This window comes from Glycine soja, chromosome 1, assembly GCF_004193775.1.
Source record: "Glycine soja cultivar W05 chromosome 1, ASM419377v2, whole genome shotgun sequence".
Lineage (NCBI taxonomy): Eukaryota > Viridiplantae > Streptophyta > Magnoliopsida > Fabales > Fabaceae > Glycine > Glycine soja.
The window spans coordinates 46,446,674-46,465,906 of record NC_041002.1 but is presented as its reverse complement, the minus strand read 5'-3'; the positions used below and the strand labels follow the sequence as shown (position 1 = coordinate 46,465,906).

Below are 19,233 nucleotides of genomic sequence, written 5' to 3'. Positions count from 1 at the left end.
TCACCTTTACGGACAGGGACTTCAAGGGCATCAACCTTGTCAACCAAGATAACATTGTGGTTGTCTTCATAATCATAGCAAACTTCATGGTGTCCAGGGTCCTCATCGACCAGGACAGTTCCACTAATATCTTGTATTGGAAAACCTTCCATAGACTAAAGGTCTCACTTAACACTATCAACCCCCACGCAGGTCCACTTCTAGACTTTGCATGCAAAAAAGTCGAGACTAGAGGATACGTGAACTTGATGATCACCTTCGTTCAAGGCAAGCTCTCCAGGAGATTCACCATCAAATATCTATTGGTTGATACAAACACATCATACTTTGCCTTAATCGGTAGAAAGACACTCAACGAGTTGGGAGCCATAGTTTCCATTCCCCATTTAACAATGAAATTCCCTACACTAACAGGGGAGATTGTAACCGTCTAGGCTGACCAAAAGCAAGCATAATAGTGTTACGTAAAGAGCTTGAAGGTAGCACCATATCCTCCCATCCGGGAGCTTGCCATGCCTCACCCCACATCGGCTGAAAGGTCTCAAATTTGAGCCCTGACCGTCTACCAATCCAGCCTGGACAGTGAATTTGACATAGATCTGCGAGACAACACCTCCGACAGAGGTCCCAAACCCATCAAAGAGCTTGTCCAACTATAACTCGAACCTAAATCAGGGTAGTGCATACGACTCAATAAGGACCTCACCAGTCATGAGCATTGGCGCATCCTCGACATGCTACGAAGAAATGCGAATTTATTTGCCTAGTAGCCATCTGGCATGCCGAGAATTCATTCCGGCATAATCTACCACAAGCTGATCATCATACCCCAGGCCAAACATCGTCCTGGTCAAGAAGAAGTTGTCAAAGAAGAAGTCAACAACGTCATAATGGTCAAGAAGGCCAAAGGCAAACAATGAATGTGCACCGACTACACTGATCTGAATAGGGCATGCCCCAAAGACACATCATTTACCCAGCATTGACAGGCTGGTCGATGGAGCGTCCGGATTCCAAGTGCTAAGCTTCCTAGATGCCTACTCCGGATACAACTAGATCAAAATGCATCCTCCAGACGAGGAGAAAATGACATTCATCACTAAAGATGCCAACTTTCGCCATAGGGTCATTCCATTTGGCCTAAAAAACGCAAGCAAGACATACCAATGACTAATGGACCGAGTCTTTAAACAATAATCGAACGAAACATAGAGGTATATGTGGACATCATGGTTTTCAAGTCTCAAAGCATACTCTTGAAGAAGTATTTGAGGAACTACGCAAATACAACATGCACCTCAACCCTAAAAAATGTACTTTCGGGATAGGCGGTGACAAGTTCCTCAGCTTCATGATCACACACCGGAGGATTGAAGCCAACCCCGACAAATGCACTATCATACTGGAGATGCTCAGCCCTACCAACATTTAAGAAGTCTAGAAGCTCAATGGTAGGCTAGCAACCTTGTCCAGGTTCCTTCTAAAGCTCGCCGAAAAGGCAAAGCCATTTTATAAACTGCTCAAGAAAACTGAGCCCTTCTCATGGGATGAGATTTATGAATAAGCCTTCTTGGTTTTCAAAAAGACCATAGCCACACCGCCAGTTTTGAGTCAACCCAGGCCAGAAGCACCCCTGCTTCTGTATCTCTTAGTAGCTAATGAAGCTATCAGCTCAGCCCTCGTACAAGAGGAAGGGAAGCACCAACTCCCTATCTACTTTACCAGCCGCATGCTCCATGATGCCAAGAAGCGTTACCAAATGATCGAAAAGGTGGCGCTAGCACTTATCACCTTGGCTCGACGACTTAAGCCCTACTTCCAAAATCATCAAGTAGTAGTCAAGACAAACTACCCCATCAAATAGATTTTGAGAAATCCTTAACTCGCAGGAAGGATGGTTGCCTAGTCCATCAAACTTTCAGATTTTGACATCTAGTACGAACGACGCGGTCCCATGAAGACACAATTCATGCCTAACTTTCTGGTAAAATTCGTTGGAAACGACACAACCATCCTAAACCAGTGGACCTTTTACATTAACGGTGCGCCCAACGTAAAAGGAAGAGGAGTAGAGATCATCCTTAAAGGCCCTGACAATATCACTCTAGAGCAAGCCCTCAAGCTCAACTTTAAAGCTTCAAACAATCAGGCACAGTACGAGGTGCTCATTGCAGGTCTGAATCTTGCAAGAGAAGTTGGAGCCAAAAGGCTACGATGCTACATAGACTTTCAATTTGTCCAAGGACAGGTTGCCAACACATACCAAACCAATGAAACAGTGATGCTCAAGTACTATCATATAGCAAAGTCTCTCATCGAAAATTTCAAATGTTTCAAAATGTACTACATCCTCAGGGAAAGTAACACTCGAATGGAGCTACTCTCCAATATAACAAGCACCAAGAAAGTCGAGAACCTCAAGACCATCATCCAGGACACACTCCAAACTCCCAACATAGATGCTGAGGAAATTATGGCTGGAGAAGAGGAGGAACCAAACCGGATGACCCCCTACAAGAACTTCCTAATTTAGGGGGTCTTGCCACCAAATGAGGACAAAGCCCGACGCCTCAAATGGAAGGCCAACTACTACGCCATCCTTGAGCTATTTAAAAGATGGTTGACAAAACCCCTACTCAAATGCCTAAACAGTCAACAGGCAGACTACTTCATGAAAGAAGTTCACGAAGGGATCTGCGGTCTCCATACCGGAGGGCGCTCCCTAGCCACCAAAGCGGCGCGAGCTGGCTATTACCGGCCAACACTCAGGCCAGGCGCCCTCAACTTTACCCGAAGATGCAAACGATGTCAAGAGTTTGCAAATGTGCCACGCACTTCTCCTGACAACCTTCACAGTCTGAGCTCCCATTCACCTTTCGCCATGTGGGGAATAGAAATACTGGGAAGACTGCCAAAGGCCTTGGGAGTTGTCAAATACTTACTAGTCATCATCGACTACTTCACCAAGTGGATAGAAGCAAGACCAATGATGCCCAAGACCTCAAATAGACATTTGTACATAAAGAAGAAGGGTGGACGACTAGGCACCACCCTAAAAAACGGGAAGTCATCACTCCCGCAAGCCTAAACAACCAACTTAAAAATAATAATTTCAATTTATATTAGAGTACTAAATTTATGACTTTTTCTTAAAGTAACTACTTACAAAAAATATATTTTGTACGAAGAAAAAATGTATCTTTGAATGAAAGATAATGTCACTTAAGTCTAAAATTATTATATGTGACAAAATTTTCTCTTAATATTTAATATAATTATATGTTTAAAGCTTAAACTTGAAATAATTTCCTTTTGACTATTTAATGTTCTTGCATTCTTAACCTGAATTTGATATCAATGATTAAATTATAAAACTCACATGTTAGTTAAGTAGTAGTGGTTAAAAATTAGTTTACAACATGTATTTAAGTGTTTTGGTGATTTGATTTCTATTATTAATTATGTTCTTTAACAAAAGTTAGTAATTAAATTATTTAGTTAGCATGCTAATAACGCTCGTTGGTCTAGTTGACAAGAAACATTGCAAAAAGTTTATTTTATTTTATTCTATTTTTTGCCTGTAAATAAATTGATCTGGAAAACCTTTCGATTTCGAGTGGTAGATATTTTAAAATATAAAACAAATGCTTAACCTTCTAATCATATTTTCGTTCTTTTGATTTTATAGAGTTTAATACATTAATAGGTCCTTGAACATTTTGAAAAAAAAAATTAACACACTACGTGACTTAAGAATTTTTTTACACACTATTTTAGTCTAAATCAATCAACACACTAACATTTTTTTTTTAAAGAACTACATGACTTAGATTCTGAGTTCCTCATTGAATGATACACAAAGGTGAGAATCAAATCATTACGATAAAACTATCTTTCTCATATTTGTTTTATACTAACTTTTTCATAATTTTATTTATATTCTAAATAAATGTTATTCATATTAAATTTAATTCTTAATTTTTTTTCAAGGGGGTAAAATATATATTTTTATAGTCATCTTAATTCTAGACATTTAGTTAGAGTTAGACGTCTTTATGATGGACATTGTACGATGCTAACATGTTCTCTAAAAGCATAATCAACTCTCAAACCCATTATTTTTAGTTGAGGATCATTTTTTAAGGATTTTTTTTCCATGTTTTATCAAAATTATCCTGGATGGCAAGTCACTAATTGTTTTTCATAGATAGAGCTTCTTTGGTTCAATGTCCTTATGATCTCGATTGCAACATTTTCTTAAAGGAACTTATATAAAAAATATATATATAATTTTAGTGAAACTAAAACAATAATGTCAATGACTGAAATAGAGAAAAAAAATTCACAACAAACAAACCCTATTTTATAATTATAGAAACTAAAGAGTTATTTAAATCTAAATGTAATAATAGTTAGAGTTTAATAGGCATGCATTAATTGTTTATTTAATCAATAGGAAATCTATTTTTAACATCATTTTAAGACAATCAAAATTAATAAACTTACATATGATAATATGTAATTGAAAAAACAAATTTTACATTGATATATCCTATTTATTCTTATAATTATTTCTTTTTCTTGAATTCAGAAAACAGAGAATGCCAAACACTAGCTTAAGCTTCATGGACAACATCGTACACTGCCGGCCATGCAAAAGATTTGAAACTTTTTCATTGATATATCCATTAATGCATGAACGAACACAATTACATAATATATAATAATGGGAGGGGGTCCATTTAATACAAAAGTAAGTTTAAAATGTTACTCTTAATCTTAATCTGAACTTTTCATTTTATTTTAAATTAACGGTTGAGATTAAACAACTAAATATTACTTTTAATCTTGCCTATGTGACCTTCGTCTTCCTATTCATAACCTCAGTCTTTCAGTTCATAGAGAACCTTTCATCTTTTCATCTCGTACCAATTTTCAGGAATGTCTCCTCAAGCTTTTCAATGGTGACATAGGTACACTCACTTCATACAGTGCCAATTTAAACCCAAAGTCCTTACAACTACCTATTCCCCCCTGCTGGACATTGTTGATACCTATTCCACCCATGACATGAAATGCACGAAACCCACCAACAAAGAAATCCTACCACCTGCATAATACAGTCACTAGCTCCACCCATTCACTACAAGCACAAGCCACCACGTGAAACGTCCAATCCAATTAATGAAATGTGAAATGTTAGACTATTCATAATGTATATAACTTTTTTGGTGTATTGCATACTTGCTTCGTAAGCATGTTTCCAATGCAAATAATTAAATTAAGGGCCGGGTGAGAAATATACTATGGATATTCGTAATCATAATATATGTGGTCCTGCAAGAGCAGTACCGTTCCACTAGCAAAGTAGACAATGCATTGTGTATATTTAATTAGTAATAGGAACGGAGGTGGCATGGGTTTCTTATAGATTATCATTAATTCTTTTTAGGTAAAAGAAATTTTACTGAATATATATATATATATATATATATATATATATATATATATATATATATATATATATTTGAATTCACACTCATAAAAAAAATAGAAACTTTAAGTATGATTAAGTTTTAGATAAAAATTAATTTTATAGTTGATCCAAAAAAATTAAAACCGGTAAGGATATTTTAAAGTTTCACAAAGAGTCAAATATCCTATTTATGATTATGAAAAAAGTACTTAAATTCTTGACCCATAAATGCAGTTAATGCCTATCAAGTTATACCATCTTATCTTAATGACAATTATGATAAAAAAAAAACTAATAAATATGATTATTATACTTATACTGATAATTCTTGTTTAAATTTAAAAACTATTTTTATAATTTATATATTAAATAATTATTATCATATTAAAAGATTAAATATGTTTTTGATTCTTGATATACGTAAATTTTACGTTTTATTCCTAATAAATTTTTTCTTTGTATCTGGTCCCTAATATTTGAACAATTTTGTTTTAGATCTCTATTGTCAGTTAAGTGATGTTGTGTCCATTAAATATTTGATAACAATATTTGTGGTAGCTCAAAAATTGTCAACATTTGTTTCAAAATGAAATTTAAACTTTTTGTCGGTTAGAAACAGCTAGAATCAATTAAACTAATAAATAAATGGTTTAATTACTTATTTAGTTCCTATAGTTTCCAAACTAATCCCTTTTAGTCCCTATAGTTAATAAGTGAATTTTTTAGTCTCTCAAGTTTAATAAGTGAATTTTTTAATCCCTAAAATTTAATAAGTGAATTTTTTAGTCCCTGAAATTTACATTTTAATTTCTAAAAGGTCTTTACCGTTATTTTGCCTTTCACCTACCTTCTTCTCCCTTCAACCTTCTTCTTCCAAAACACATCTCAATATTTTTAAAATAAAAAAAATAGATCTTGTTAATAACAACTTTGTTGAAGACAAAGAAACTTCAAATGGTGTCGTGTGGGAGGTCTTGCACAGTGAGATGAGATTGGGTTGAGATCTGTTTTCAAAATTATTATCAGCGAGATCTATTTCTTTTAAAAAAAAATGAGATCCGTTTTGAAAGATGAAGGTTGGAGGGAGAATAAGATAGGTGAAGGGCTAGTAGATGACTCGAAAGACGGTTCTCAATGTTTGATTTATTTATTTTTTATTTTGATTGATTTTTGTGGTTTTTTGAACGTTAGAAGAAGATTTAAAGTTGGTTTTGAACAAATGCTGGCGGTTTTTAAGCCTTCACAAATTACGCTATCGAATATTTAATGAACACATAAAACTTTTCAAATATAAGGAAGTAGATGCAAAAAAAAAATTATTAAAGATCAAACGTAAAATTTAAGTATATATCAAGAATCAAAATCATATTTAAGCCTTAAAATAATATATATAATTTAAAATAACTTTGTCAGGAACATAATAAAATGACTTATAATATAGATATTTCATTTCCATCGTAAGACTGATTTAAAAAAAATTGCTAACATTTTTATATGATGAGGAAAATGTTTAGAAGTTATAAATGAAAAATAAGAATAAAAAAATGGAAATAAAGATAATATATTTATATGTGATGTGATTGCTGATGGAAAGAGTGGAATAATGTGAATGGAGAAAAGAGCAGAAGAGTATAGCTTCTCCCTTAAGTACTGTTTTTTTCAACTATTAAAATTTTAAAATTGATGTATTATTAATATTTAATTATTTTTTATTAAAAATAATTTAAATTCAAATTAAAAACCCCTAAAATATTTACCAAAAAAATTCTCCTAAAATTTCACATCAAGATCAAAATCTTAATAAGTTAAATATCCTGTAACGCGAATATACTAAATTCAAAACTCATTATCAATAAAAAAAAATTTAAGTATCTATAAAAAAATAAAATCTTTTGAGAAAATTTTATTTAAAGTTTTTTTCTGTTGAAGTAACAAATATCAATTTTAAATAATGAAATATTAATATTTTATTTAAACAATAAAAAATATTAAAATTTAATTTAAGAAAATATACATTAAAGCGTACTATTAACTAACGATAGGTAGTTATATCTGTATAAAAAAACAAACAATAGATTCTTAATTGGCTTTTTATTTAAATTTAAAAATACTTCTGAAACTTGCTAATTTAATACACTAAAACAGCTGGAATATTAATTTTCACATATATGTGTAAGAAAACACTTATTAAGTTGATTTTTGGTATCAATTTATTTTTGTTATCATACAATAAATAATGTTATTAGGATATAAATTTGTTTTGGTCTAGTTAAGCTAGAACGAACCTTTGATTCACTTGTTTGTTTATTATTGGGATATATATATATATATATATATATATATATATATATATATATATATATATATATATATATTAAATTGGTTTAAAGAAATAAAAAAAATTAACATTTTGCAACAACACTAAACTGTACTTTTCAGTGACAACACGTTGACATAAAAAAACATTCTTCACAACAATATTGATAGCAATAAGTTTGGTCGTTGGGATAAGTATATTTTCTTCCGGCGATATTCATTTTATTGTGAAAAGGTAAATTTTATCCCAACAATAATTAAATATTGTTGCTAAATATCTCAATAACTTAACTGTTGTTGAAAAAATCACTGAATTCAATTGTTTTTCTTGTAGTGACATGGTTAAAAACATTTTCGGGAATATTATTAGGTAGCTATTAACTATTAAGTCAGGTACTGTATTCTTTTCCAAGAGATGTAAATAGGTTAAATTATTCGTCAGAGACTATGGGTAGCTTACTATATAGTCATAACCTATATTAGGCATATTTATTAAATGAGTTAGTTTAGTTGTTTTATGTTTAAATTAAATTTAGTTCGGTTTTTAGTCATTTACAAATATTTTAAACTTAATATGTCGATCAATTTATTAATTTCCTTTCAAAAAAATGTTGATTAATTTAAATTAATAAAATACATAAAAACAATAATAACATTGTTATTATTACTGTATTAAAATTTATTATAATATTTCGAAATTATATATATATATATATATATATATATATATATTAGTATATTTAAATAAGTAGATAATATTTAGGTCTTTTATTTAAAATAGGGGTTAAATTTAAATATTGCAAAACCTACTTTAATCGAGTTTATTTTTACCTCTAATGCGAAGAGTAATTATATATAGACACTTCTACATTGCAAATAGTATCCCATTATAGTTATTCTTATATTATAAATTAAAAATTGAATTAAAAACATTATAAATTAAAATATACAACTTGAAAGTAAGATTTTTTACTTTTATTATCCTCTTAATTTGACATTTTCAATATTCTCTCTTCTATCTTTTGGATGTGTTTTCACACACTATTCTCACAACAAATAATTTTAAAAAATATCTTTCAACAATATCAAACTATCTTTCTTTTATATCTTTGTTAGTATATTTAATATTTTTAATCGTTTATCCCTTATATCATAATTTGACTTTTTATTGTAAATATTAATATAACTTATATTCAAATATATTTATTTAGCATGAAGTTTAATTACAATATAATTTATATATTAATCATACTTGTTTATTATAATATTAATTATATGAAAAAATATTCATATTTTATACTTTACATGTATTTTAACATGTTACGATAAATCAACAAAAAAAAACAACTAGTGACAATAAAATGTGGTGATAATGAGAGTAGCGAGTAAGTTGAACAACGAACCGTCCATAATTGGATTTTTTTTTTTAATATGAGAACAACTTTTATTCATATAGAAATGGTCTCCATGAACTAAAATTTGAAATCTTTTAACCCGATTTAGGGTAAGTCTTGAAAATGATTTTTAATTTGATAACGAATAATGTCATTATTCAATAGTTCATGTCTTTTTTTAATTCCATACTCTCTTGCATTGACAATGATGCTTTGCAACTTTACGTGTAGACTCCAATTCCATTCACAATACCAGTAACAAAGGAATAGTTATAAATCTTTCTGATAATTTCTCTCAATATTTTTTAAGAAAAAAGTAAATAATATATTAATTTTTTTTACATTTTAAAATATTTTATTTAAATTTCAACACTTTATTATTAAGCGAATTATTAAAAAGTTGAACAATATAGGGGCAATAGGAATTGTTCAGTTGTCATATCATAGGGGCTACCGAGATTAGGGTTAATGGGTCAATATGATAGTTAACATATTATTGTAGTTAACTAAAAATTAGGAGTTAAGCATTAAATAATGCGCGTATGATTAAAGTTTTGGGTCTTCTAATACAACGAAGGTGAGGAATTAAAGTTTATATATTCCAAACATGACATGGATCCAAAATAGATGTATACTTGAACGTGTCAACTGTCATATAATCCAACCATGGTTTAAGGTGACATTATAAATTAATATTTTTTTTAGTGTGAAGAGGTGAAATGCTAGCTCTCAAACAAATCAAATCGCTTGTGTTTTTACTGTGATGAAAAGCAAGTCGATCGTGACTCTTAAGATTTTATAGATTCAAGATGAAAAAATAAATAAAGTTCTTTTTATATTTAAGTACTTAAAAATAAAAATATATTGCATATAAAATAGACTCGTGATTTAATTAAAAAATTTGTAAATATTTTTTTTTCATTAAACGAATAACATAATTTTAATAAATGTCAAAAAAGATATATCACATTTTTTATTTTAATTTACTCTTGTCTATCATTCAATTCATTTTCCAAATTTTAATTTTGTTACATAAACTTAACCAATATTTACAAGGCATTCAAGGCCTTGAATACATTGGGACATAATATAGTGCAAAATTGAATTTTTGAGAATTGATTTCTTTTTCTTTTGAATATAACTTGCAGACCACTTTCAACAAAATTCTATTAAAGACAGAATGGTAAGCGTCCCATAATATAGTAGATAACTATATAGCTAGATAGAGTTCTCAATACAAATACAAGCAATTTAGTGACATGAATATCAACAATTTTTAATAATTAAACATTTATTTTTTTATGCCAGGATGGGGGTGGGGGATTTTATTATTATTTAACAACATAAGTACACTTCAAAAACTTGGAGGTGACCATACCCCAATGTGTCACCCTCACACCTCACACCGGCAATATAAAGTTATATATATATATATATATATATATATATAAAAGGTTGCTATATCCATACTAGATCACCAAAAATTTAAGACAAAAATACCTAATTAAATTTTTGAGGTTTATTATAGTAATTAAATATTTAATATTAAAAAAAATATCTCTCCTCCCCCATCTCCCACTTCCGTGATTCATGCAGCATATCTTGTAATCTTGAAATTGAATTTTGTTTACAACAATAATCGGCAGACAGATCTCTCTCTGACTGTGTTTTGTGAGAATTAAATTAATTAAGTTATGCCCAATGGAGTTTAGCCTTGTTATATTGCTACAAATTTGAGTTTTTGGATTCCAGATTTGAGACTTTGCACTCGCAGAGATGGACCAAGTTTAGATGCACAAGGAAATTAATTTGGTGCTGAACTTCATTCCACAAGAAAATCAGTGAACAAAGGGAATGAATTTTTTAATAGGCAAAATTATATAAATTTGGTCCCTCGTTTATTTTTAGTTTCAAATTCGATCTCTTAGTAATTTAATTCACTAATTGCGTCCTCTTATTTTATAAAATCAAATGTTGGTTTCCTTTAACCGTTACAAAGGAATATTGACCATCACTTGCGACGTTCTTATTGGATAATTACTGTTTTGTGTCATGGTCTGATTGATCAATGAAAACAAAAATGTATTTCATCTTTTATGAAATTGACATCCAATAAGAACGTGACACGCGACAGTCATCATCGAATAAGAACGTGATACGTGACAGTCAACGTCACTAGCTAACTATCAATGTTCAATTATGACTTGGGGGACCAACATTGCATGATTTTACAAGATAGAAAGACCCAATTTGTTAATTAAATTACTAAGAAACCAAATTCGAGACGAAAGATAAATTAGGGAACCAAAAATACAATTTTTCCGGGTAGAGTTTTGTTCTGTGAAGGGATGGTTGATTTTTATCATGCGTCTACACTCTAGAGGAAGGTAGTGCATGTTGTGCATTAAAGGAATTCTATTGGTGGAACTTGCTATATATATATATATATTTTGTTATTGGTTATTAGACCCCAAGTTTATATTCCCGAATTTAAAAAATATCCAAGCAAAAATCATATTACTTGTTATTGGTATAGCTGAGTAGATGAACAGGTAAACAAAAACGCTTGTATCCCTCAACTTCACCTAGGCATTGCCATCATGCTTATAGAAATAAAGAGGAGTGATAGCAACATCTATAGATATTCAGCAGTAACTTTACCACTTTACGAAATTCCAACTGTTACTATAAAGTGATATTTTAAAAAGTAAACAGTAAGATCACAACACTTCAAACATCTCAGTTTTTTCTTTTCGCTGGAGAAGATTTCTTCTTAATAACACCCATTCCAACACTTTATTATTGGTTATAATTTATCAAAAACTACAAATTTAGAAGTACAATTCATTAAAAATAAATTAAACCGACATAATTTTTATAATTTTCAACAAACTTAAATCAATTATAAAAAAAGTATATTAGGTAATGTTCTAAGTGGGCAGTTCTGACAAGTTTAAAATGAACATTTACAAAACTGATTTTCCAAACGTGAACTTTTAGTTTTAGCTATCACATTTAAACGGATGCATATCCCAGATCAAGTACCAATCTGCAGATCTGGAACAAAAAACAATAAAAAAAAGTAGGCTTGATCTAATATTTTAAATCCTATTCGTGCAAAGAGTTGAAGCAAAAAAATTGTTACAAATCCTACATCTGCCGGTCATAAACTCTAAAAAGAGGCACTGTCATTTAGCGAAAATTGGGTCACAATTCACAAAGACCACTAATTCAATTAAGCATAGGAACCTACTCAACACATCAAGCTCTACCGTCCCTGCCTTCCCTATAGCCATGCAAACCAACAGAGCACAAAACTCTTGAGCATGTTCACAAGTTATCAAGCCATTTCCAAGAGCATAAATGTGCCAACTTACGGAGCATGAGAGTAGATGTCATCACCACTCCAGTAAGAAATATACGGAGCTTAGGCACTGTCGGATTCATTTCCTGAATCAATATTCATGGGTTGCGGATTCTTGTAGCCACTAATCTCATCCTTGTAACGTTTTTTATCTTCACGTGCCTTTGCCTCGTATGGTTCCTTCTCTTCCACTGTGCATTCAATAGGTAAAACAATGTAAAGTTGGTGATTTAGTCCCTAAATCTGCATGAAATGAAACAATTGACAACCAGTCATACCTGACAACTTTTTCCATTTCTCTCCAAGTACTCTTGACACATCCGTAAATGAAATTCCAGGATTAGTTTTCTTTAGATTCTGTCAAAAAAAAAAAGAATCAGGAAATATTAAGTAAATAGAACTCAACTTACATAAACCCATAATTGACTTCAGGTGGATTTTTTAATTTCTTACAATCAAAATACCTATTAAAATTTTTGCTAAAGGTCATATTTGGCGACACTGAGTTCGAAGCAAATGTCCAGTGTCCAGAAACATTGGAATAGTACCTATGTAACCCCACTTGCAGTAATTACAGTTTTTGCAGGATGATCTCAACATTACCTTTTTTTCTTTACCCAACCTTAGAAACTTTGATTTTCTCCCCCAAAATATCCAGTATAAAAATCTACTTAGTTGCCATTGTAATTGTAACCCCAAACTCTGAGGCTAGGCAGCTATGCAGAAGTAAGGTGATAACTAATAAATACTCCCACCCACAACTTACACACCCAAATCCAAAACCAAACAGCCAATATGACAGAATAGAACACACCTCTCTTTCCAATTTAGAAAAGAACATGAAACCAGACATTGCCCTCTTGGGTGCATTTGGGTCCTTTCTCTTCTTCTGTTTTCTCTTCTTTCCATCTTCATCATCTTTTGATTTCTTTTTAGAAGTAGATGCCTTAGAAGGCAGATCCTTCTTTGATTCCTTTTTGGCAGGCTTCTGAAAATTGGTCACCATTAAGGTGTCAGACACACCATAGATAAAAAGTGCAGAGAAGTATCACAAAGATTACAAAAAAAAATAAAAATCGCTTGCCTCTTTCTCATCACCACTATCAGTGGCATCAGAATCGTCTGCCCCAGAATCATCAGTAGGAGAACCTTCATCATCCTTGTCAGCAACAAAATCGGAATCCTGTAGGCATTTACCACCGTTTAATGTTTATATAGAAACAAAAAAAACTAGGAAAATCCTGCCACACTGAGCCCCCAAATACCAAAGTGGATCAACTTTTGTTGAGTCCAGTCTTACAGAAGCACAGAACAAATGCCCACAAACATAATAGAAAGCAAAAAAGAAAACACAAAACAAAAATGGAGACAATTAAAATAGGAGAAAAGTCAACTGCACGTCTATGGATGTAAGTTCAATAATTGCAAAAACTGAAATGTAAGCTTTGAGTTCACTTAACTTTTTCATGCCCAACTATTTTCAGATGTTGTTGGTCACAACATAAATAAATGTCTCCTTGATTTTTAAAACAAAAACACAAATTTATTAAATGCTACTTATGAACTAAAGATAAGGGTGAAAATTATATAAAACATCAGTTTGATCACCTCCTCATCACTTTCATCTCCACCAGCTTCATTTTTGATGCGTTCAAGATGTGGATCAACAGCATCATCATCATCATTCTCAAGAACCTTCTTTATACCAACAGTAGGTTGTGCATCTCCTAAGTTCAAAATTTTCAAGCCCTTTGAACTGCATGTGCAGACCAAAAACAATTTGTTTATATAACAATTAGTAGTATGTAGAATTTGGCAATGGGCTACCATTTACCTGATAAATTCATACAAATTGTGGTACTCATTTCTCTGAATATTACGGAAGAGATGCTCTTGTTCAGATTTTAGTCTGATAAGAAGGTCAAAATAATGCATATTGGACCCACCAGCAGCATGTCGCTCAAATTCCACATAGTCAATCTAATAGGAAAGGGAAAAAAAAACAATTAAAACCTCCATCGTGTAAATATCATATGCTATATCAACCAGTAATTGACATTTGGTTGTCTGTACGAACAATCAGATTTTACCTCTTCATGAAGAATAAGAGTGGGAGGTTTAGGTAGAAAGAAGAAGCTCTTCTCAAGGGGATACAGAATTCCATCTTCAGCTTTCAAAGATGATTTCACTGCATAGCCATCTTGACAACTCCTAAATTTTCCGGGCTTGGTCACTTTGGCACCAGACAAACCACGTAATATTGTGGTGAACACTTCATGAATAAGCCCCTGATTGTTGAATTGAAAATGAAACACATCAGATACTGCATCATGTGATATGCATGACCAACAGTTAACAAATTCATGCATCACTCAATCATCTAAAATGGGCAAGATGCTCTTTTCTATTTTCCCAAACAGTCCTTGAAAAGCAGTATCTCGGGTTATATAATGACGAATAAATTATTAACAGTTTAAGCAAAATACCTTATAAGACAGATCCAACTTGTCCTTGTACTTTGTGTTATAAAGATCTTCATTTATTGCCAATTCACTTTCAACAACATAATCAGTTTCAAACTATATAGAAATGAGCAAACCAATGTTAGGTTCAGAAGCAAGTAAAATACACATCACATAAATTGGCAAATCATGAAGTATTGAGCACTTACCTGCATCACAATATGAGGGTACAATGTTTGTCCCTTTCGAATAGGGGGATCAAGACTAATAATGACGAAGGTATGTGGTTGATTAGACTACATAAACATAGTAAAATTGTCAGTGCACTTAACAAGTCCAAAGAAAAGCATCAATTAAAAGACATGACTGGCTAATCGCATTTAAATTTTACTCATCACTTAATCACTTAATATGAAAACAAATATCAGTCAACTTTAATGAAAGTACAGGCTCAAGAAATGAACCTTAGGAAGTAAAAATAGGCGAACCACACTGCTATATTGGATTTTGAAATCATTAGCCTGTCCTTGAAGCCGCAAGAATGACATGTGTAACTCAACACTGTATCGTCCTCTACAAAAAAGTACAAATTTCAATTAATAAATATTGATACTTGATATATTATTGAAAGGACACAAATACAAGCAGTACAAAAAAACTACTGTAAGAAGCCAAAAATATTTGAATGATATATGTCTATGCATTTAAAGACATTACCTTGGTGTAAGGATCGCAATACCCTCAAATGTAACAATAGCATCTTCACCTCCAGCGCCAACATCAGCCATAGACATAATTTTGTCACGGAAAACCTGATCCAGAAAAAACTAAATGTCGGTTAACCTTGGAGTTATTATAACATGGGATCTTTTATAGTCTGGAAAAAACTCACCTGAGCAGGGGGACGATTTTCATCACCAACAAACTGGGTGTTGGAATTTGGTATATGGAAACTTATCTCCATTAGTGAATCTTTCTGAGATCATAACAAACAATATTAGGCCATAAAAAATTGACAATTTAATTGAACCAAATAACTAGAGCCTTCAATATTGTACAAGCCCAAACTTGAATGAGAACAATTTTCATGCAAAAAGCTGCCAGTTTGGCATGGATTTGCTAAACCATACAAGACTATATAAGTGCATGAAAATATAGATATACCTCATTTGCTCCAGTTGTGTCATCCACATGAAACTCCAAGATCACATCATTCTTCCCTTGAAGCTGCGTTTGAGAGACATCTGCTAAAGACACTTCAAAAGCTTGCTTTGAACCAACCGTGAAAGCCAGCATATTTCCTGAAATGGAAATAGAAACATAAGAACATCCACTACTCTACTAGTATAACTATAAATAATAAAAGCAGCAAGTCAAATTTTATTAAACAAGCTCCATCATAAAGAAAAACAATAAAGTTCCTCTTTGAGAAGTCAACCACCCCCACCCCCAAAACACACACAAATAAAAACCATTTTCCTATCTTAACAAAAATTGCACTTCATGTGATTACCAAAGTGGAGGTAGTGGTGCCTAAATGCATTCGACAGAGTATGACAAAAGAAAAGAAGCAACTGCAAGTTGGGGAGGGAAAAAAGTAGCAGCACATAAGTTCACTGCCTTTCTTCATATATGAAAATCATCCTGCACTATCAAGAAAAATCAATGCTCTCCAAGAACAAACTGGGTGATATCAACTAAATTTCTTTGAAAATAGGAGAGCTCTACCCTTTGCTAAAAATATTACATACCATTTCCTCATGAGTGCTGCTATATCAAACACAACATAATGTCAAATTAACTTTTTTCCCCAGACACTGAATTTACAAAAATCATAGCAAGTAGGACGACAAAGAGACGTTTAAGATATGTATGACACATCATGTATGTGGAGAATATCAATAACAACACATAAATCAGTTCAAGTAATTTCCCCAACCATTTAGATCAACTTCTCCCCAATTACGTCCGCTAACAGAAAGCTGCTTCTCTTCTACTGATATTCCACAGGTGTTTTGGAAAAAATTGGTCAAACTTACAACATCCTGCAAAATAAGAATAAAATAACAATATTATAAATTAAGATCCAGCATTTGATAGCAGTACAAGTCCAAGTTCTCAATATTTAGATTCGTCACAGTTAATAAAAGGAACAAAAAAAAAAAAAAAAAACCAAAAGTTAGAATTCCTTTTTCCACATCAAATGTATGAATATACACATTCAGGAGCGGCAGAGAGAGTAACCTGGTCACGAAATCCCGTGAACTTATAGTACAACCCATCTTTGATTTGAACACCAAGTTGGTTACTCCTGGGCACCTTCATCCATGTCACCCCCATTATGTCAGATTTATCAACTTCAATTAATTTACCACCACCCTGTCTCTTCCATATAATTCCTCCAGGATATATTTTTATCTGCCCTGGATTCTGCAATCTCAATTACATGAAAAGAAGCGTCACACATCTTAATTCAACTGCAAACTCCAGTCTCATGCACAAATCACTAGAAAAATTCAATTCTTTGACTCTAATTCCTATTACATTTTTATCAAAAAGCAATGAAACTGATAAAAACTTGACATGGAACAAGCAATGCAATTCTGAGTAGGGGCTATACATACTCCGCTTGTTCCTACAGAATATAAATAAATGGTACATAACACCAAATGAAATCAATCACTTACTGGTATAGAAGGTAGAAAAATTGGAACGAAAATACTTTGCACTTGCTTGATACAACTAGAAATATGGTCCCAAAGAAAACAATTTATTAAATTGTCTACTTTCTACTAAGGTTTTAAAAAACTGTCGGTGACAGTGATTTTAACCGCATCATCAAGGTTTTCGGGGTCTCTGATGGGTAATTTCCTGCTATATCAAGAACCACAACAAACCCCCAACCATAACCGCAATTTAAAACCTTGTCCCAATTTTCATCTAATAAACAAAGCACTCACTTAGGGTTTTGAGAGCTAAACAAAAACCACTAACGCAAAACAATCCCACACTAGTCACAACTCACAAGTAAAGTTTCAACACATTTTATAAAATACATAAATAGGTAATCTTCTAGGATAGTAATAATAATTAGGGATTAAACCAGAAGAAAAAAACGCAGAGCAAAACCCTAACCACCAGCTAGCAAAACTCTTAGTAATACATGTAAAATGAAACCAAAAGACAAGGTTGAATGTGGCAAACTAAAAATTAGGGTTTAGAAGTGAGAGAGAGAGAGAGCTTACGGTGCCTCCACGGCCTCCGAGGGTGATGTTGTTGAAGAGATGACCGTCCGTCATGACTCTCGGCTCACACTAATGAGAGAGTTCAGAGAAGAACGAACAAGGTTTTGTTGTGTGATGTTAATTGCACACACAAACGCAACGTTAACGCAATGCCAAGAGAAAAAAGAAGCGCGAACGTGAATGTCCCACGTCCAAGTGATTAGTAATAGCTTTCGCAATTGCCGCAATTTTTAGGCTTCCATCCAAACACGCCGTTCAGTGTAGAATGCTGCAATGAGCCGAAAAGGGAATAACAGCCCAACAAGAACAGAAAGAAGAAAAAAAAACAAACAAACAAACAAACTTGTACGAGAGTTTTAGCCCAATGAAGGAAAGACAAAGAAACTCATTTTCAAACCAAATTTAATTCTAATTAAATTAGTTTAGTCAACCACTCACATAAGTATTTTTAATGCACGTTATAATAAATTATAAATTATAATTTTTATTATTAAATAGTCTCTTTAATACTATTATTACCATTACTAAAATTTTAAATTTGCACACAATCCTAAATTTATTTGTGTATGTTCCCCCAAAAAATTAAATAAATAAAACCTCACATTAATACTATTTAACATTCAATTTTTATAATTAAAAAATAATTTGGATATTAAATAGCAACATTAAATATTATATTATAAAAAATAATTAAATTAAATATTATATCATTTCATAGTTAAATTTAAAATAATTCATAATATGCAATAACTAAGTATATAAGTTAGTAAATAAATTATTATGCGTGTATATATCTATATATACATATATGTGAATATAATTTATTTTTAATGTAATTATTTAAATATATCTTATAAAAAATAATAATTAAAATTAGTAGTGTTTTAAAAGAAATGTGAGTTGTTGCTAGATATTTGAATTTTACAATATCCATTTATGTAATCTAATCAAATTTAACTGAACTAATTATTAGCAG

The 19,233-nt window shown here is 31.8% G+C and overlaps 1 protein-coding gene across 1 annotated transcript; it reads right to left on the bottom strand.

The window, feature by feature from the left end:
* Window positions 1-12,180: 12,180 nt before the first annotated feature.
* LOC114417116 (FACT complex subunit SSRP1-like) lies at window positions 12,181-18,524 on the bottom strand. Its single transcript, XM_028382227.1, has 16 exons — window positions 18,258-18,524; window positions 17,257-17,442; window positions 16,952-17,057; window positions 16,177-16,313; window positions 15,905-15,988; window positions 15,730-15,824; window positions 15,477-15,585; window positions 15,222-15,308; window positions 15,037-15,129; window positions 14,641-14,838; window positions 14,385-14,530; window positions 14,159-14,306; window positions 13,635-13,733; window positions 13,365-13,538; window positions 12,829-12,907; window positions 12,181-12,741 (listed from the first exon to the last, which is right to left on the bottom strand). The coding sequence occupies exons 1-16, from the start codon at window positions 18,309-18,311 to the stop codon at window positions 12,614-12,616; spliced, it is 1,923 nt and encodes a 640-aa protein (XP_028238028.1). The 5' UTR covers window positions 18,312-18,524; the 3' UTR covers window positions 12,181-12,613.
* Window positions 18,525-19,233: the final 709 nt, after the last annotated feature.

Coding starts and splice junctions, on each gene's coding strand:
- LOC114417116 (XM_028382227.1), bottom strand. CDS start 18,311: ATGACGGACGGTCATCTCTTCAACAACATCACCCTCGGAGGCCGTGGA. Junction 17,443..18,257: donor TCGGAGGCCGTGGAGGCACC/GTAAGCTCTCTC, acceptor TTGAGATTGCAG/AATCCAGGGCAGATAAAAAT. Junction 12,908..13,364: donor TTTCTAAATTGGAAAGAGAG/GTGTGTTCTATT, acceptor TTTTTTTGACAG/AATCTAAAGAAAACTAATCC.